A 21,946-nucleotide genomic window follows, 5' to 3' on the forward strand; every position below is an offset into this window, starting at 1 on the left:
TGACGGTTTTCAAAATATATACAGACCCTTTGGTTTATGGGATGTGGTCATAGGCCGGACTGAAAGCAATGAAACCAATGCTTTGCTTGACTGTCAAATTAGAACTAACACAATTTAATGCGATTCAGAATTACACTGAAATGAATTTTATTGTAGAAATTACTGAATCCATGGTAAAATTAAGAACTGCGCCAACGATTTTTAACCGACTACATCAATCTGTTAACTCTACCGAAACATAGTCAACATCACTGCACAAGAAAATACTTTAACCAGAGTTGTAGTATATATGACTAGAAACATTCTAGATTTAACAAGTTCGGTATTATACTTTTGACCACACTGTGTTGTACGGTGGGTGTCATAGGTAGAAATACAATGCTTTGTAGTGGATGCTACTATAGACATAGTCACATTTACTGCACTGCTCAGTAATTTTTACCAGATTATAGTAAACTTGACAGATTTTTGTAGTCGGTTGAAAATCGTTGATGCAGTTCTCAATTCTACCATGGATTCGGTAGATTATGCAACAAAATTTGTTTGCGTGTACATTTAAAAAGTCATGGAATGCATGCACTCAAAATAATCCAAACGTCATTGCTACGTGAAAAATCACGTAGATCATTACGCATTCATTTTGCCTCCTATTCACCTGACTAAGGTAATAATCACCAGAGCACATATGAACACTAAATCTCGAAAACTTATTCAAACAGACTCAAGTCAAAAAAGTTTACAAACTTACTTTATCGGTTCTACGTGTTTCGCAGACGAAATTCTACACATTTTGCTCTAAACCAACTCGATTTTTCACTTTTAGAACGTTTACTTTCCGGAGTTACAAAACGACGAAAGTAAGATTTTCAACTTTCGCTGCCTAACCACTACTTTCGCCGCTCCGCTGTATGGAGAGACAAAGTGACTTAACCACGAATCAAAACAAAATACTACTTGAGCCGATTTTACACTGGTACAAAAACGTCGAAAGTAACTGAATAAATCGGCTTATCATTTTGTAATAAATTTTTTGTGGGAAATAACAGGAACTCCCTAGTTTTTTAATGCGAGCTATTTGTATGCAAAATTTAAGCAATGTACACGGCGAAAAAAATGTGAAAAAGGTGATTCATTTTAAAACAGTTTTAGAAGACATGAATTAATTTTCTCAAAACTGTATGGAAGTTACTTACGTCGATTTGAAAAAGTAATCGAGAAATGGAGACCCGATGATTGTTACTGAAGCTACCAATCCACATTGGTCCCAAAGCCATATCTAGGAAGACAAAAATGATTGCTCCTAAACCGTCAATTTTAGATATATGGTGTCTTCGGCAAAGTTTCTCCATATTTTTCAGACATTTTTTTTCAGAGATGTGAAATTAGGGTGGCCCACATGGTTTACGAGATCAGCACATAAACTTTTTTGCTGACGCATTTAGGACTACACAATGTTCTACAATGCTTTAGAACAACCGATTTGGAGCAACTTTGCCGAAGAACCTAAATTTCTATCTCTTATGGTTCGCGAGTTATGATTTTTTTTAACAAAAAAGTTAGGGTGGCACTGAAAAATCAGTTTTTTCTTGATAACTTTTTATACGATAATTTCTCGCAAAAACTTTGTTCCGAGCACATTTAGAACTTTTGATTGCGCAACTTTTTGCCGAAGAAACTACTGTTCTATCTCTGTTGTTAACGTTAGAACTCCAGCTGCCTCACGGAATCTCGTCAGCTTCAGGTTTGCCAACGGCTTCGTTAGCATGTCGGCAACCATGCTATCGGTCGTACAATACTCCATAGAGATCTTCTCTCCTTCCTTCTCATTTGTCGGACGAAATGTTATTTCGTGTCGATGTGTTTCTACCTGTTGTTGATTCTTCCGGATGCTAACTGATTTATGCAAAACTGGTTGTCCTCGTGAATCTGAATTGGCGTCGTCACGTCCCCAGCAAAATCAGTCAACAAACGGTCGATCCACTGCACTTCTTGGTTCAGAGAAAACTGCTTCTCGGTGCGTCGCACTTGGATGAGGAGTTGGATTCGCACTCCTCCTAAACCGACGCGTCAATGTCGGATTCATCTTCCGACGAAAGTAAACTTTTCCGCCTTCAGCACCAATTGTGGTGTGACACAACCATACCACGCTGCTTGTTAGCCAGCTGCGTATAGCCCACCAACTTTCTTCGCAACCGCTGCGAAAGCACCGTCACATCAGATAACGCAATCACGTCGATTCGTAAAAATCTCCTCGGCTCCCTTGGCGACCAATCTTTCTACCAAGATTGGGTTCAACTCCAAATCTTGAACGCAGAACACTTTGGACAGGATTACCTCTTGCTGCTTACCTTGGTCATCTTTAGCGCCCAGAACTGACACCTTTCACCATTCTTGTTTCCATCGGCCAGAGTGTTGGAAATCCCCGAACGTTTCACACATTTGAATTCGCGGTCGTAGCAGCCATGAACGCGAATGGCGTTGCCACGCCAATCTTCGCCTTCGATTTTCTTTTTGATACGTGGCTGTGGCTAACACCGCTACTGGTTGACCTAAAATTTATATTAATAGATTTAGTATATTTTATTGAATAAGAAATTGTTTCTTGACATCAATATCTATTGTAATAACTTTTTTATTTGATTTTTATTTGATGCGAATATGGGCAGTATAGACGAATATAAGCGTTATTTTTTAAAATTAAACACACTTATAAAAATTTTGACAACAAAATCGTTTTTGGCAATGCTATTTTTAGAATCAGCATTTCCTTTGCTTGGGACAGCAATTGCATTTCTGTTTTATAGAATTTCTACCGCTCGGGAGATATCATTCCTCGGAACGGAATCCGTCAATAAAGTATTTAGAATCGTACTTTTATGGATAGACCAAACCTCCAATTTCTACATTTACAACAGTTGTCCAAATGTATATATCGCTGGAAAATCGAATAGTTTTGTAAGTTTTAAAGGCGTACTATGAAACACAGATATGGAACTTGTTGTTAGAATGCATAAAACGTTTGTCTAAATATCCGTCTGAGATATCATTACGGCTAAAAATCGAGAATTAATTTCAGCTACTTAGAGGGGTCCGTTACTAGCAATGAAACCTCAACTGTAAATGTTTTCAATTGAGATTTGTTGGGGATCATAGGCAACGTTGTTAAATAAATTAACGTTGCGTTACAAATTTTTACATTTATAGAGCTTTACCACGCAAGTTTTTCTTTCAGGTGGAGAGATTAGAGTAAAATTTCGGAACAACTTATTATAACAAGAAGATATATTTGAAATAAATACACGTTTATTATTAAGAAATTGACAAGGTTTCATGTCCGTAGAACAATATTTTTTCAGTAACTTTATATTCATTCCAGCTTTCTACGGCTAGTCCAGAAGAATAGAAGCGAATATTAGAAATCATCTTTAGGAATATAATACAACGGAAAAGAAAATTAAATTAAACAAATATTTAAAAGGATAGAGGAAATGGTTATGACATGAACTATCAGCCTTGCTAATTTCTCGTAGTGAAATTGCACATTAACTTCGTTGCAATATCATCCTGGCTGCATCCTTTATCAGGCTCACCGCATCATCATACACTTGGGGTAAACAGTTCTTGAGCGTATTTGACACTAATTTACACCTATCGCTAGGGCAGTTTTTCCTAGCTTCTGCAATGCAAGCCGCAGTTTCTGGTGTAAGATAGCTTTCGTTTCCATCCTGATTGTATAATCGCTTCACGTCTGGACCCGCGCGATCGCTGTACAAGTTAAGTCTCACCAGCAATGTTCTCAGTAGAAACTCAAAGGTTCCTTCCTTGAAAACGCCATCGTTGAAGTTTCTCAGCGTTTCCAGTGGCACGCTATGAATGACTAACGTATCGAGTGCTACCTGCTGTTCTTGAGGCAGCATATAAGGGATAAATTGGACAGAGCGATTCAAGTTCCCATACTGCTGGTAGTAGCACAGGAAACTGACGAAAGCCCGTTCCAACACCTCAGTGTACGGCAAGTCCTTCAGCGAAGCTTTCATACATCTCTCCGTACGATTGAGGAAACACGGGTCATCTGGACTGGGATTGAAGTAGTTCTGCAGCACTTCGTAGACCACATCATGTGCCGAAACGTTACACCATCGACACCATATGCTTGCACACCTGACCAGCTCTTTCAGCTGGGTCGAATTCCCAGTTCCTGTGCGGACAAAATCTTCAAAGTAATCCGGAGAGACATTCCAAAGTGTTCCACATTCTTTGACTGCTTGGTCGATGGTTTTCAACGAAGGCGATCTGGTCGCATTGGCGGTTGATATCGCGAGTAAGACGACTATGCTGAATAGTGTTAAATCGAAGTTCATTGTTACTGAGTTTAAAGAGTGAGGTTTGCGACCCCGTTTTATAACAAAAATAAAACGCGCGTGTTTTTATATGCTCGTGCCTAAATAACGACGGCTACGTAATATTTAGACAACATTTCTCGTAACTGCAGCGGTATTTATATGATGAACCGCCTTTATATGATGAACCGCCGAGAATTAAATAACTACAGATTCAGGTTAAAGCCCTTCAGAAGCAAAATTTTGGGAACAAATTTTTAACATGAAACCCGCTCAAATGAAAAAAAAAAATCGACTGCGCTGCTTTTAGCAGCAGCAAAAGCTCAAATTCTCATAACTTATACTTCACATTTCTGAGTTCTGGTGGTTTCCCAACGGAGTTAATTACTTTAACGTACCGTACATTCGGGTGAATTTGATCGATAGGGTGAAATTGATCATTGCCTCACACTATTCTATTTATCATTAATAGAGCACTGATATCAATTAATTGTTTTAAACGAATTTTTGCCCCACTTGTTCTACTGTTGTGAGCAATATAAAAACGAAAAGAAGACATAAACGAGGCGACCTTCATAGACTTCTAGAGTTGAACTTTTTAAAAAGAGTTTAATGAAAAGAATTTAATTTAATGAAGCAAATCTAAATCATCAAGTATTCCCGCGAGAACAAACTTATTCGAGTTCTGCTTCACAAAACGCTGGCATGAGAAAGAGTGTTTGATTTTCTCTAACTAGGGAAAGTGTACAAGTTATGGCCATAGTGGTTCCCTATTTGGCCATATGTGAAATTTCGATGACTTTCACATTTTTAATCTCTTGAATGTTTCAACATAAAGATATATCCTATATCTTACTAGTAAAACACACAAAACTTTTCAAAATGTGAAGACATTCAGATTATCACGTATGGCGAAATATGGAACCACTATGGCCATAACTGGTACACCTACCCTAGATAAAAAGATGTTCCTACCGTGTACACTCTTGATTTTCATTAAAACCAGCGACGATTGTGTGTGAAAATATATGTAAAGTTTTATTTCATCTGTTAATGTACATGAATATACAGTTATTTCAAGTATCCCTTCGGGAAAACTTCACTTTCTACACATTGTCATCACTTTAATGCATAAGGGTGGCTCAGAGGTAAATAATTTTTCAATTACAACACTATCGGAATAACAGTCATCATCACTTTGCCCACGTTCCGCCGTTTGCTCTATCCTACGCGTCAATTAACCGTCAGTCCTTTTTACAGTGGTAACACGAGCAGTTGGTTGCCGATTTGAAAGTCAAATTGCGGATGCCGTTGACGCAAAGCACCCGCACCTTAACGTCTTCCGTTTCCATGATGTTGCAGCACTGCCCGACCGAGGTCACCGGTTGGCTCGGTTTGTGCTGCCCCACGGCAAACGGATCCGACGGAACGGCAAACGATTCGCAAAATCCACGGCAGGCATTGGTCGTTATCGAAAACTCGACGCAGTCCGGAATGCTTATTTTGCGCGTGTGTCCTGAAAGGAAGCAATGGGAAAAAAGTGTAGTTATTAATAACACTTGTTTCACTGTTGAAATGCTTAATTTCGAATATATTAACACCAACAACAGTATAAGGTACCGCGGGGCAAGTGGGAACGAAAAAAACGATAGTTCAAACAAATTGTTCAATAAAATTTTCAAATGTCAATATTTTTCAAATCCAACAACACAATCACATTTTGGCAACATATTTGCTGGTGTGTGCATGAAACTGATCGAATAATTTCAAAATTGTGAAAACCTTGGAAGAAAGTTTTAAAATCAGCCATTGGACGCAGTTACCTCGCTAAGCGGGGCAAGTGGGACACATCCAGTTTCATGTGTCAATCCACATCAGTAAGTCAATCATTACAGTAATAGGATTGATAAATCATAGATTTTTAATTTTAAGTACTTATTTGATGTACGTAAGGGATCAACCATAAAATACGTAACGTTTCAGGAAGAAAACCTTTATTTAATAGTATGTTACCTCACATTTAATATTAACTGAAAATTCCTCAATAAAGGCGTAAAGAGGAATTAAACATGTTTAAAATATATCATTTATAAGTTGTTAATTAAACTGTAGTACATAAACAATCAATAATTGACGAAATTATAAATATGTTTTGTTATTATTTATATGCATGGCAGAGAACCACTTAATGGGGTGGAATTGTTTTCCATCACTACTTAATTTAGTAGAAATAACAAATAAAGTTCAAATGAAGTAGAAAAATAATCGTTACCATCATGCATTTCAAATTTCATCTTTGTGTTTGTTCAATTTTGAAGTCGTATTTCATAAATAAAAAATAAATAAAAAAAATTAAGAATAATTACACCTTTATTTTCCCTATTATGCAATTACGTAATTTGAGATTGATCTTTTTTGATAAAAATCATTTGTTTGAATGTTTTAGTGCTTCTCTCTAGAAAATTGTATAAAACGTATACGAAAACTTTTGATTCTGGTTTTTGTTTTGATAGGTCCCACTTACCCCGGGTACAAAGATATTTTGCTGTAAGACAGACCATCGAAAATTTCATATGAAATGAAAACAAAATATTGGTTTATCGTTGGCAGCTTGTAATAATACTTAAAATTGTAGCTTACTGATGGAAATTCGTTTTATAACACATTTATTTTTTGCGAGTCAGTGCAAGACGTGAAACGTGTCACAATGTATCATGCAAGTTGGAAATGGCGCTGAACTGACAACTGTTACATGAACCACATGGTAATAAAAATAACAATATGTTTAGTACTAAATATATTCCTTGTCATTGTATCTTCAACTTTCTAGAAGAATACCCCAGTGTTGATAGACTCACACTCAAAATCTCAATCAATACGCTCTCCGGTGAGAGCAAACTCATTAGAGATCTGATCCGCAAATCTCACGCTTGAGATTTTGATGCAAAATCAACTCAATCAACTCAAACCGTAAAAAATGATTTGGTCGCAAAACCCGGCAAAAACTCGTGAAACCCGAATGTTGTTGTTTACGTTAGAAAGGATTAACATAATTTTACCAGACTAACAAGAAAATATTGCCGTGTGTGAGTAAACTGTGGAAATACGAGACAATGAGTTAAAAAGGTGAGCCAACTCATCCATGATTTTTTGACTGCTGAGTTGCATGATTAACAACTCACGCATGAAAAATCTCAAGCGTGAGTTGTGAGAAATTGAGTTTTTCACAACACTGGAATACCCCCATGAAAAACTTTTCCTAAGTGAGCTATGACGATACGCCCCACTTACCCCGGATTCTCACTTGCCCCGGGGTATCTTAACCAATATGAAATGTAAAAAATAAACATATGTATCGGGTTGTTGTTATATGGAAAAAGAAACCGTATTACTTATAAAGTTTATTTAGTTTAATCAAAGTATTTTGGGCAGACTGTTACGCGTATATAATTTGGCCATTTGCGGAAAAATCAAATGGAAGTGGCCAAATCATATACGAGTAAAGCTCTGTCCAAAATACATATAACACCCTGTTATTTGATTTGCCTCATATGAGCCTGTGCATGCTATAAAACGTGTGACTTTTACTGTGCGCCCTGTTTTCAAGTTGCCCGTGAGAGAGAGCGAGACAGCACCAACACACGGCGCACAGTAAAAGTCATGAGAACAAAAGAATTTATGGCACGTACAGAGGTCATAGGGTCGGTGTTCCCTTAGTGGACAGTCCCCTATAGTCGCACTAGTGACTTTTCACGGCCGTTTTGCTATAAATCTTTTCAAAACATTTTTTGACATGAAGGTTAGGACCTATTTATCTAAGTACCATTGATTTACATCTTGATTTTGCTCAAAAAATGATCGAAAAAAATATTTTTGCTTAAAATTTGAGCTCCCTTGCGCCTATAGTAAACCTATTGTTCCTATAGTAGCACTACTGAGAGAAACTATTTTTTATTATACGAAATAATTGATGAATTAATAACTTTTTTTACATCAAACGAAAGCTTAAGATCCACACTTTGTAGGAAAAATATAAAAGTTTTGTAAAAATAAGGTTTTGATAAGTATTTTGCCGACGCCGTGATGCTAGTGCTACTATAGGAACAGAAATTAGAAACAGTGCTACTATAGGCACATGTATTCCTATAGTGGCACATGCGATAATAAATACAAACATTTGAGTTTTCGTAGGTTTTATATTTTTCCCACAAAACCAAGATAAAAAGCTTTCAGATGATGTAAAAATAATGACGCTAGCATTATTTTTCGATTTTATACGAATTTTTGTTCTTAGCTATGCGGCTATTGGTACATCGACCCTATTTAGAATCTGTTTTTGACGTTGGATAACGTCTTACGGCAACATACTGGGGTACAATTTCGAAAAACGAAAAATCGCTCGCGTCACGAAAAGTGGTTAGATTTTGACTGTTAATAACTTACTAACGCCCGGATAGATTTTCAAGATTCTTGCACCAATCGATTGGAAATCTTTCTACGAATCTACTCCAACAATGAAAACTTTTGATTCTCATGACTATTGAAAAATTGAGAAATATCGAAGCATGTCTTATTTTTCATAGAAAAGTACATTTTTCTTGTGTACTCCTGACACAGACATCATTGCGCGATATCTTAACCACTTTCGTCATTCAAAGGGAAACGCCTCTGTCGGTCTTCTTCTCGTGTTCAGTCGAAGCCAATCAAATTCCACTTCACACGCACTCGCACGACCGCATTTTAATTCAATCGTCTTCGGTAATCTTTTGGTGTGTTTCTGTCTAAGAATGGAATGAAAACCCAGTTCGATCGATTGTGACTACCACCAACCGTCCTTATCAGGACGACAATTTCATCTTGAAAGAGAATAATGAGAATTTTACACCTATGGGCCTCGACCTTCCTTCGGTCACACCGTCAACATCATCTTTCACAACAAACGGCCTTTTTCAAGGCCACCAACATTTTGATAAAGAGTTAGCGTAAACGATATTTCCTATTATATGTATCACAAATATCACTTTAATCCTCCTCTTCGACGTGGAGAATGGTTTTGGTAAAATTGAAAATAGGTACTTGTGGCTAAATCTATATATGCACTCAATTTAAATAAAAGAACGTCAAATTTCGGCTTGTGAGAATTGACAAAATACACAGGGTTGGAAAAGTTTTATACTCTTTATACCATCGGTTTCCCTAACACAGACATCAAATCAACATATCCAGCTAATTAATGAACCAACATCTAAAATTCAAGTGGCTTCTGTACTGCATTCTGTACTTGTGAACAATCATGTCCGAAGTTTGGGAGAACACTCAGGCAAATTAATTAACGAATTTCATAAATTTTCCCTTATGAAGCATTGAAAAATCTATAAAAACCTATTTCAGAAGGCTAATACCGTTGAAATGATAGCCATAATTGGGAAAATTATTAAATATATTGAACTTTTATAAATTTCATTGCACGCCTAATGATTTCCATTGCCGTCAGGAATCATTTTCTTAGTGATACCATATTTCATAAGGCTATTATGGATTTCATATTAGTTCGATGAAAACCGTAAGTGCGAAGTATGTTTCACATCATTACCATATATCAATTTAATTAGGCCGCCTTACAATTCACATAGCTGTCACTAATGTGAAATACTCATAAGGTTGTTATTATGAAAATTTGTAGCACGAAATCACCGCCATCGTTGAGATCCAACATATTGCGTCAAATTTTTCAGAAGTCCAGGAAGGAAGTTCGGTAATGTACAATCGCGGGGATTCAAATAATTGGAAAAAGAAAATGGAAATGTAGATTTTAATAAACGGAGAGTAATGGTCGAGTTGACGTCATCAAAATATTGTGTACGAGTAATGCCATTGCCAATTTGTTCAATATCTTTTTTGCATTAGGCTTGACCAACATAAAATAGGAGCTCGATGTGCAATACTACTTTGCTGCGTTTTATTGTGATGCTCGCAACACGGTAAAATAGTTGGAGATTCAATTTCCACACGTTTGGATCGCTTGGTTAGAAAGGAAGGGGAAAATATAAAATGTATTGTATTTAATGAATTACTCTCTGACCCGAATGATCGGAAACGATTAAAGGGTCGTTAATAAAACAAACAAACACACGTTTGCTCAACATCCAAATAAATGTTACCTAATAATGAGTAGGTGAAAGCATTGACATTTCTGTAAATACTCTGAATAAAATGTATTGTCAACTGAATGTAAAAACTAATAATGAAATAATAATTTGTGTCATAAAAAGCAATGTAGTTTATATTGCTGATATAAGAAATTCATCATTTTTATTTCAATGTTCATAATGCTGTTTTATGAAATCAGCAAGACACCACACTGGCGTGATTCAGATTAATTCATAAGGTGAATCAATGAAACACTTACCGATTTCTTGTTGCAAATAAACATAAGGGGAAATGATGAATATTCATAGTATTTTTGCCTTAGTGAAGGAACCGTGCCCCTCTGAGGTCTTTGACATCCTGGAAATCGTTGAATCCATCGAACGCTGCAAGTCTGCTTGCAGATTGATCAGCTTAAACGTTCAAAACCTCTTGGAACACTCATCCGATATCTCTGCCGATCATGTGTTGATGATGGTGGGTATCTTGGCATGGGATGGTGCTCAAAGCCACACGGTATTGAATGGATTCACCTGTATCACAACTGCAAAGCGTAATAACGTTAGAGTTGCAGATGTCGCTATACAACTCTGCAACAACGATGGCTGTGCCGCACACGATCCGCAAACTCTGCACCAGTTATAATGTAGAGCTGGGCTTGTCAGATGATTATGGTGACATCTGCGCTGCCGAGATCACTACAATGAATTGTCGGGCACTACTGGTTTGTCTCTACATTTCCCCGGATACTGTAAGAGTGCAGGTACATCACACACCCTGCAGCGGAGATGTCTTGGGTAAGAATTGTAGAGGTAGTTGAAATAGATTGTAAACATGAATATGTATACCCAGACATGAAATAAAAGTGAGGAGCTGACTGGTAGCGATATCAGTCAGTAGCCTGCGTTGTAGAGCGGAATAGCCTTGTTTTTTTGTAGTTCAGTTTTTTTTTAACAGATACAACGAAGAAGCAGAAGAAATTCTTCATGGCGCGGAACTTGTTCAAGTGTCAAAAGGAGACTATGTCAATCATCGTGACAGGCAACTTCAACATCGATATGAGCAAAGATAACATGGAGTTTGCGGACTTTATGGAGAAGTACCTCAACCTCAAACTGGCTTTGGATCCCACTAAAGCAACCAATCTTAGTGGATCATGCGTGGACCTAACGTTCACCCGGAATATTTGTTTGTAGAGCAAGATTTACCGCTTAGGCTTCTCTTCCATCGACCGGTTCTATCGGTGTTGAAGTGTTAACGAACCAACAAACAAACCAAACGGCCCTTTTCAGGGCCACAAAATCAATGGAAAAGAGTTATTTTGAATTAATCGCACCAAATTAGCAATGATGAAGTTTACACTTAAAAATCAATTCTTCAATATAATCGCCTAAGCTTCTGAATACATGTAAAGTGATTATTTTGTATTAACACAAAATAATAACACACAATGTCTATAATAAATCAGAATTGACATGCAGCAAATAGTGTGAAAATTAATTGGATTTTTAGCAGTAGAAATGTTTCATAAATTTGTGACGGTCTCAAGCCAGGAAATAGAAGAGGCTAACGTTATCCAACGTCAACTTAACGGTCGTATCTTGGAAACAACCTCTTACATTTTTGGTCTGGAAATGATTTTTATCTGTTGCTTAAATGCGTTTGAAACGTCAACATTGGGGTACGCCATGTCAAATTACGACTTAAACATATTTTAACTGAATCTGTTTATTCCAAAGAATCGTGATTGAGGTATGAAGTAACTGTGATTATGACTTGGCTCACGAAAACTTTGAGACATTGTTAATCCAAGTTGTCTATAAACAAAGGAGCAAATTTCTAAGAGAATTTCATATAGTCCTCCGTATTTAATTATTAATGAACTATGACAAAAAATAAGGCATATAAAATTGCTTCCAAAAAATGTAACCATTAACTTGGAGTTATCACGAGTACCCTGGCTCCATCCCATAGTAATTTGGGAACTGAAAAGTCTATAAATTAGAATTTTACTAAAAATTCGATGAATGTCGGCTCTTCTTCTTCTTTTTGGCATTACGACCGCACTGAGACAGAGCCTGCTTTTCAGCTTAGTACTCAATGAGCACGGGGCCGCGACGAACTCTCAATAGGTCCGCTAAGCCATTGCAACAAAAAGTGTTAATTTTGATGAAAATTGAATAAATTATAAATGATAGCTGTTAACTTATCGAATATTGATAATTGCCATATTTGATCTAACTGAAATTTACATTAACTTCTCGCTCAATGCCGTTCCAAAGATACTCGATGCAGATCTGGTAATAATAGGTGCACATTGTGTTTTTTTAAGCTGCGCTGTTCTCTTTGTATTTCTTCAAAATTCTAAGTGGAGTGTTGGTGATTTTTTTTAAATCTTGGGTAGTTCCATGGATGACATTTACTTTCTGTATGGATTATGAATGCTTCCATTCTAATCATTGCACTACAAATGCGTTGATAAATATATTTCGGAGCTATCGTAAGAGAGAATACAAAATACTAGGCAAATGTAAGCTTTTTTTAGAGAGTTCGTAATTAGAGAAGAATGCTTTGAAAAACCTCCATGGATGCTTAGTACAATATTTTACTATAACTTGATTAGAGATCCTTAATTGATGATCCTGATGGTTTTTGGATATGGTTTTGGCATGGTTTTGTTCGTTTTTCTGGAAATATTTCTACGAAGCATAGCCAAGATATATGGTGTTCTGCTCTAATGGTACTTGTTTTGAGCAATTCTAAATAGATATTTGTCGAAAGATCTTTCGTTGATTTTTTGTTTTGGATTTTCGAGGCATTTTTCTATTAATTTCCGGAATAGCTTTCACAACTTCATTGCGAATTTTCTCATTGAATGCGTTCAAGATCTTTGAAGGAAACACACGACTATAATTATACGCGCCAATTTGTGACCTAGTTGGGGGCACGAAGCTCTCCAAAACAGAACCAAATGCAATATGTTTCGTTCAAATTGTTTGTTTTTTCACATGAATACGTCACATTTGAGTGAACTACGTCGATTTTGTTTGCAATTGTGCGTTTTTGCAAGGTCTCGCCCCTAGAATATATAATAAACACCACTTATTAAACATGCAATCAAATGTCATGCAATGTTAAAATATAGAAGTCTATGTTTGCACTATGACCTAACAATTCAGATGAATTCTTTATTTTGACTAATTGATAGTTTTATTTTAAATACTCTTCAAGACTAACCTCAAAGGGGTCCTCAACTCAGTAAAGGTTTTTTTCACTCAATCATTTATTTCTCAGGCTCAAGCCTCATTAGGCATAACGGAGCCGAATTCATTATTATTATTTTTTATAAAATCACATTCGCTACTTATTGTTTTATGTTAGTTTTGAGGAACCATAAAACTTGTTTTGTCAAGGTTAGGGAGTACAATAATTTTTGGAAAAGGATAGGGGATGCTCGCCATTAGGTGGCACAAGGGGATGAGGGGATGCGCGTTGTTGCTGCAGGTCAATCTGTAACGGTACAAACAGACATATTCCGAAAAGACAAGGTGGACAGACGAAAACCAAAGGGAGAGCGAGGTAGACAGAACAACCAAAGTAGGAAACCAAACATGGACATCAATTTGCTTCAACAGCTTGTAAATTAGCATAATAAATTCGAGGACCAGCCTACCCAGAACATCTCTAATGTCTTCTTTACTTAGTTTCCCACGGGATTCACATAAATGGGATCTGGCATTGCCATATTTGGAACAGTACCACACCACATGATTGATGTTTCTGTATCATGCACCACAACCACAACGGTTACTGAGAGCCCTATTCCATAGAGGTGCGATCCCAGAGTAGTGGTTGGACATACTCAGAAAAAGTTAGGAACCACTGTACTAAAATAAATGGCATAATCTCTGTTAATTGGTTAAAAAAAAATGGATTCGAAAGTAGAGAGTTTAGTAAGACACTGCATGTTAAAGGTATTTTCGTTGGATTCGAAAAAAATTAGGAGATTTAGAATAAGGTGGGGCAAACATTCGACCTTAGTTTAATAATCAATATTTCAGAAAAACTAGAACAGTTGAAAAAAAAAATTACCTCACAGGGCACCTTCAACATATTGGCTACAACTTTGCTAAATAAACTTATGTCAAAATATTTACCCATATTTAGTCACAACAGTTTTAAAATTGATTGTCTTGACCGAACTTTTGCCCCTCCGGTGCACAGTGGGACGAAATTAAAAAATGTGGGACATGTGTGCTTGTGCTGAAACTATTGGGTTTAGCGTTTCGACATGTTGTACAAAGTTTCATAATTTGTAGAGTACTGAAAAAATGACTTCAGGTGATATACACTGAGAAAAAAATTAGCTCAACTTTTTTATTTACATATTGTCAAAATTGAAAACTGTCTAAGAAAGTAGTGTAGACGACATAATTTTATGAAAGCTTGTCGAAGACTGCAAAGCTCTATCTCTTACACTGCCGAAGGTAGGGGTAAAATTTATGGGTACCCCCTTAAAAATATTTTTTTCTCCATAGCTTTTAAATTTGAATTTCAACATTTTTACAATGTCAAGGTGCTGTGAGAATGCAAATTTTTGCCGAGGACACTGAAGCGCTAACTCTTCATTTAGAAGATTTATGAACGATTTTATAATTTTTTTCACATCGAATTGAAGTGTACCGTGATGCATCAATTTCCGGACACTTAAGACGGAACAAATGTTTACAGTCCATTTTGAATACATTTCTTCCGGAAAGTCTTCTTCTTCTTTCTGGAATTACTTCCCCACTGGGACAGAGCCTGCTTCTCAGCATAGTGTTCTAATGAGCACTTCCACAGTTATTAACCGAGAGCTTACTGTGCCAATGACCATTTTTGCATGCGTATATCGTGTGGCAGGTACGAAGATACTCTATGCCCTGGGAAGTCGAGAACATTTCCAACCCGAAAAGATCCACGACCGGTGGGATTCGAACCCACGACCCTCAGCTTGGTCTTACTGAATAGGTGCGCGTTTACCGCTACGGCTATCTGGGCCCCAGGTTATGTAATAGACACTTCCGGAAAGTCTTTTACATAACGAACAGTTCCATAATTAAATCTTTGTAAACATGATTAATTTTTCGAAGAAATTTGAGATTTTGCTATAGAAATAGTAAAAATAATTAAGCATTCCTTGTCTTTAAATCCGGATACCTGAGCTAAGCATGTCGATAAATCCGGACACATTTGAATCAAAATCCGGACAGCTATGTTTTATCATAGAATTATCAAATTAAACTGTGTTAAACTTTTAAACTACACTCGATATATCACTATTTTAACTTATTTGAGGGAAACCAATGTTTTGTAATGGTTTAAACATACAAATGTATGCAAAATTTGTTATTCGTTACCTGAATTTAAATCCCTGCTGTTCGAACCACAATTATAACTAATTACGTATTTTTTTCTGCATGAAACGATGTACCTCATTGTTCTGCACTCTTATTTAACATTTTTCGACAATGTTCAAAATATTCGTTCAGTTGAACTTGGGAAATATATTATAACGCCATCAAAATGTACATTTTCAATTCAACGTCTGGATTTAAAACACTTGGCTTCAATCCTGCACAGCCTGTTTTCACTATTTCAAACGTGTATTTATGCGATGTGGTGTCACTAAACTATTTAACAACAACGTTATGATCAATTGTGTTGCAATCAATACATATATAATACATTTTTCACACATTTTAGCTGATAATCGTTGAGGGTGCGCTTGTCAATTCTATCATCAAAATCACTTGTACCGCGACGAAAAGACGTTCAACAGGAGCAACTTGTTTGTTTTTGTTATTTTTCATTATTTGGCAATGGTAACTAGATTATAAATGAATGTAAAATGATCAGCTGTTTTCGTAGTAAAAGTATTAATTAATACAGTTAACTCTCTCTCTTACTCGATATTCCGTATCTCGATATCGAGTTAGAGAACCATAGTAAAAGTTTGATTTCATGGCTAACTCGATGGTCCCTTGGATCGCAGTTTTATTGGTTTTGTATTCTGTAACTCGTTACCTCCCTAACGCGATGGTCCCTTCAATATCGAGTAAGGGAGAGATGACTGTAATAAACATTTTAACATTTAGTTTTGCCTCTAATTATCGAATATTCTCAGAGTCCAGATTTTGATTTATCAGGCTACATATCTTGTAGAGTTTAATATATGCACAAATAATTGCGATATTTAGCGGGATCCTCAGCAGTTTGTTTAATTCAAAATGACATTTTCCTATAAATAAATACACATATTTTTGTGTTTTTTATTTTTTTTTTTTGCTGCGAACTTTTCAATGTTTGCCCATTTTAAACGATGATAGAGCTATTCCGAAGTATTTTCAAACAAATTTATTTGGAGTATTCTAAAAGCTTCCTGTGATATTTTTGATCAATTACCTGTTACATTGAGAATTTGAATTTTAGAAAATCAAATCTAATGTAGTCAGCACAGACCATACTTTTTTTGGTTTGTTCAAAAATACCATTCTGATTCAAATTCCGGACAGCTTCAAATTCAAATTCCGGACACTCTACTTTGTATGGGAAAGGTTTCACACGAAATGTTTCAAAATTTCCCGTTCAAAAGTTCACAACTTTCAGCCACGTTTTAATATGAATTTACCATAGCAATCCATGAAATTTTATAATTCGCGATAAGTTTTGACGTTGCTCTAACGGATGAGAATGTTTAATTTATAATTTAACCATTTTAGTTTTGCTTTTCGTGGGCTGTCCCGAATTCGAAACAAAGTGTCCGCAATATGAAACAGAGGTGAGGTTGCATCCGGAATAAGAATTATTGAAAGATCACTAATTTCAATTTATTTCAGGTAATCCAAGCTGTGAAATCCGAATCTTCGACCGCCACCCGAAAGATTAGTGTTTTGAAAGCATGATAACGCAGAGGTATCATATATTATGTTTCAATTTATATGCTTTTCGAATGGTTATACTATGCTCAGTCCTTAAGTGTCCGTAATATGAATCAAAACGGTAACTAGTAATCAATTTATTTTTTAAATCTTTCGTCGTGATTAGTTAAGGTACATATTATCTAAAATGTTTCCCATAGATTTTCATACAAAGTTTAATTTTAAATTTGTTAGAGAACACTTGACAAAATGGTTCAATTCGAAATAAAAAAACACTTGTTTTACTCTCTCCACATAAGGCAACATTACGAAGTTATGGCTTATCAGGTATTTTTAATTGAATTTAAGGTTAAGTCAAATCTCTATACCTTAGGATAAGCAACATATTTTGTGAATTTATACATTTCTTAACCTAAATATAATAATTTGTGTTTTACCATTTTCCTTCTAACCAAGCACAAGTTTTGTAAAACAAAGTTGCTTAGAAAAAACGCAATTTTAGCAAAACATATACCGTTTGGATTCATATTACGGACAGCTTCAAATTCCGGACACTCAACTTTGTATGGGAAACATTTCACACGAAATGTTTCAATTTTTTCCACTCAAAAGTTCTCACTTTCCATGTTTATTTTAATAATCATTTTCCATAGATATCCATACAAATTTATAATACTCAATTGCCTCAGACGTCTATTTAATGGTTTGTCGATTTCAATTGATGATTTGACCTTTCTAACCATGATTTTCATGAGCTGTCCGGATTTCGAATCAAAGTGTCCGGAATATGAGGCAAAAGTGAAGAGACGTTCGGAATAAGAATCATGAAAAGGCCACACATTTCCATTTATTAAAAATTATTCCTGTTGTGGAATCGAAATCTTCACCCACCATTCGAAAGTTAAGTGTTTTAAAGCGTTGATAACACGGAGGAATTGTACAGAATGATATATTTTATATGTTTTCTGATGAGTTATACTTCACTGAGGCCTAAAGTGTCCGTAATATGAATCAAAACGGTAAGAGACTTCTGAAAATGTTTTGCCATCAACAAATTGAAAGTGAAAAATCGTCCAAAAATGAAAATTTACTTTTTAAAGCGGTCTTGAAATGGCAGTATGATTTCAGCCATTTTTGAAATGGCTTCAGAGGGTTGTTCAAAGTCAAAAATAAGTATCCATGAGGTTTTTTAATTTAATTAAAAACGGAAAATTGTAGGTGTTTTGTAATTATTTATACCTACAGGAGATAGGCAAAATGATTAAGATAGGCAAAATTTTGCTTAAATTAAAATGCTTATAACTTCATGAAAAATGGATGAAATTGGATGCATCCGGAAGCAGTCGACAGCAAATTTGGTCTAGTTTCAGGATCTTGCTTGACCATCCATATTGGCCACTGGACACCGGAGATGTTCCGGATTTTCCGAGGTCATGTCGAAATGTCTTTTTTTTGCCACTTGTATTTTTGTGCGGTATAAAGTTGGATAGATTTTTACAATTTTCGTAGAAACTAAAACTAATAGGAAGTTGAATGCCGCCGGACACATCAAGATCTATTCGAAATCTTCAGAAATATGACCATATACGTAAAATTGGTTCCGGAAAAATTCATTTTGTATTTTAAATGATGTAAATTTTATCCGGAGCTATATCCAAATGGGTATAAACCATCAAAATTAAGTTTCCAGCAGCATATTCAGAACCATTAGATGCACAGACCACACTATAGTAGGTTCCAGATGCCCTGGGGAAAGTGGCCAATTAGGTACATGTCTGGAACCATATCGATATAGGCATCAAATTTCATGATTTTCAAAGGTTATGCTTTCGAAGCATTTCCAGCACCACCGGTTGCCATGACCACTCTATAGTATGTTCCAGGTGCCCCGAGAATGTGACCAATTTAAAACATGCCCGGAAATACATCAATAGCATAACCTTTGAAAATCATGAAGTTTGATGCCTATATTGATATGGTTCCAGATATGTACCTAATGTGGCACTTCCCCATACTTAAACGGATTCCCAGAGAATCCAACAACTGATATCTTGGTAATAGTTTGACGATGTTCGGTAAAACGTTTACCGAAATCTCGGCAAAAAACATTGGATTGCCAAAATATCGGTAAAATAAGTACCGAGGTTTGGCATTGAAAATAACCGAATTCTCAGCTGTTGGTTTCGCGGCGGAAAGTTTTACTGAGGTCGGTGAAATAATCCAAATGAGTATTCTGTAATCTTGATAATCATGGTCAATAAAAGATCAGAATAATATTACTGTTTTTCTTAGATAGTGTGGACTTTTGCCACCTAAGGGCTTAACTTCAAAACGGAACGATGTCTTTTTTATTAAATTTTGCCGAGACATGCAGTTTACCACATAACTCGAATACAATTTCGTTGTAGATTCTGTTAATGTCAACTGCTTTCTAGAAACAGTATATCAGTTCTTGCTTTGAAAACATGAAACGAACAATTTATAGACGGAGTTCAAACATATTTAGATTTTTCTCAGTAAAACTTTCAAAATGTTTTACGTTATAGTTCTAATTTAAAAGTTAATCGATCTATCAATCCTCCGTTCATGTTTTGAGGCAGTTTTGAAAATATGAGATAAAAATCATTATTTCTCATTCAACTGACATTATATCCCCACAGTAGTCTGCTTTAACATTTAAATAGTTAGGTTTATTACTTTGATTCACTTTCAGAAGTTAAAGTCACGTACTGATAACTGAACCATGTTTTGACCACAGAAAATTATAATTGAAAAAAAAAAATATTTCAAGCTGCAAACTTTCACCGACAAATTATTATAACACTAACCTACTTTGTGGCAACCTGGTTTCTGCCACGTTTCGCGTGCACATGCCATCGTAGCTAGTAGAACTAGTGTTGCAAATCGTAGCCACTCCATTCTCAAAATGCAAGACTATTCCGATAAATCCAAGAACCGTCGCACCAACGGTCGCAATATCAACGAATCCCGATCAATCAACACGTGCGATTCACCATTATGAAAGATAGGTACAGTTTAGCACGACACAATCGCGAAGAAAGGCCACTGCCACTCTGGGTAAGAAGCTGTGAATCACTGACCATGTTTCTCGGCTTTCTGAAGATTTTTATAACTGGCCACCGACCGGACGGAAGTTGAACATGCGCAGCCTCACTTCCCGCTGAAGAAAGGACGACGTAGGAAGCGATGATGTCCTAATTCGTTTTCAAAACGTATGACGGAATTGCTCTCTAGGCTCTTGATAAGATGCTTTTGAGCCACTCACCCTTGTTCGGATTCAGTTATCCTAGAGATATTTCAAGTTATTCCATTGTAAGGAATTTGCTCTAGCGATAAGCGTTTATTCCGAATTTTGGTGTTCCATTGCGTAACATAGACGAGTAGTAGAGAGTTGGTCATGATTTTACGATTTATATAAAGAAAGGTGAAACATCATTGAGATGGAGCGTACTGGACAATCCATTATAAATTAAAGATAAAACTTATAGACGTAGGATTGACCACACGTGTATCCAAAAAGTAGCGTTTGTTTATTTTCCGGGAATTGCAATTTGGCAACGTCACGGTTGATTGGTTTCCTCAGGGGAGTCAAATCATTCATATCAAACACTTACGTAGATTATTTGAAAGTACCTACGTCAAAAGAGATTGAAAGTAGCTTGGATCCAAAAATGAATGGAGCAAATAAGCCTAGCCAGGTCACACACGTTTGTAACATATTAAAACTTAAGAACGAATCCCTAACAATATAGAAAATTGTGATTGGATGTTTGATTCAACTTATATGATAAGAACAGGTTTTGACAAAAAAGAGAGCAGCTTCTGATCTGCCCATAACTGCATATATGTCACATTCAACATTTCTGTCAATAACGAGTTAATACCGAGATTCATCAAATGATAAACACTTCTGATCAATTAGCTGAAATCTGTGAGATTGTTCTTTGAAATTTGAAAAAATACCAAGTTGTTTTGTCAGATTGGTAATTGTTACCGCATAAAAGTCACATAGGGATTATACATGAGCTCCGCTTTTGAGTTATTGGTATTTTTTTTTTAATTTTAAATTCTTTCCGTACTTTTATGAAATACACACTTGGTATTACATTTACTCAATGCCTACTTTTGTCAAATGCTACAAATATGCAGTTATGGGCAGTGATGCTGTTCCTCAAAATACTAATGAATGTTATCCTTTGTAAGGGAGTAGAGAATTCACCATTTTAGCAAGGACGTGGATAAATATCCAAACTTGTTTGCAATATACAGCCTATCATTTTTGGAGTTTCGATAACTAACCATTATTTGAATTATTCTAACAATGTATGTTGTAATAGTAGTTTACGCAACAAGTTGCATAATGATGATTTTTACAGCACGAGTGGTACATCTGTCTAACGAGGCTTGCAGAGTTGGATAATCACGAAGAATGCAGTGAAAATCGTGTTTTGCAACAAGTTGCGTACAACATTTTTAGCAATTTAGCAGAAGATCGCTTAAGGGTATCAGAAATAATAT

The 21,946-nt window shown here is 36.0% G+C and overlaps 2 protein-coding genes across 2 annotated transcripts; both read right to left on the reverse strand.

Annotated features, from left to right (window-relative positions):
* Window positions 1-3,542: 3,542 nt before the first annotated feature.
* Window positions 3,543-4,361, reverse strand: LOC5570904 (general odorant-binding protein 45-like). The gene has a single exon (XM_021839567.1). It carries the CDS (start codon window positions 4,359-4,361, stop codon window positions 3,543-3,545), a length of 819 nt encoding a protein of 272 aa, XP_021695259.1.
* A 991-nt stretch (window positions 4,362-5,352) lies between these two features.
* Window positions 5,353-20,496, reverse strand: LOC110676562 (thyrostimulin alpha-2 subunit). The gene is made up of 2 exons (XM_021844960.1): window positions 20,236-20,496; window positions 5,353-5,856 (listed from the first exon to the last, which is right to left on the reverse strand). Exons 1-2 carry the CDS (start codon window positions 20,324-20,326, stop codon window positions 5,585-5,587), a joined length of 363 nt encoding a protein of 120 aa, XP_021700652.1. The 5' UTR covers window positions 20,327-20,496; the 3' UTR covers window positions 5,353-5,584.
* Window positions 20,497-21,946: the final 1,450 nt, after the last annotated feature.

This window comes from Aedes aegypti, chromosome 2 (assembly GCF_002204515.2).
Source record: "Aedes aegypti strain LVP_AGWG chromosome 2, AaegL5.0 Primary Assembly, whole genome shotgun sequence".
Taxonomy (NCBI): Eukaryota; Metazoa; Arthropoda; class Insecta; order Diptera; family Culicidae; genus Aedes; species Aedes aegypti.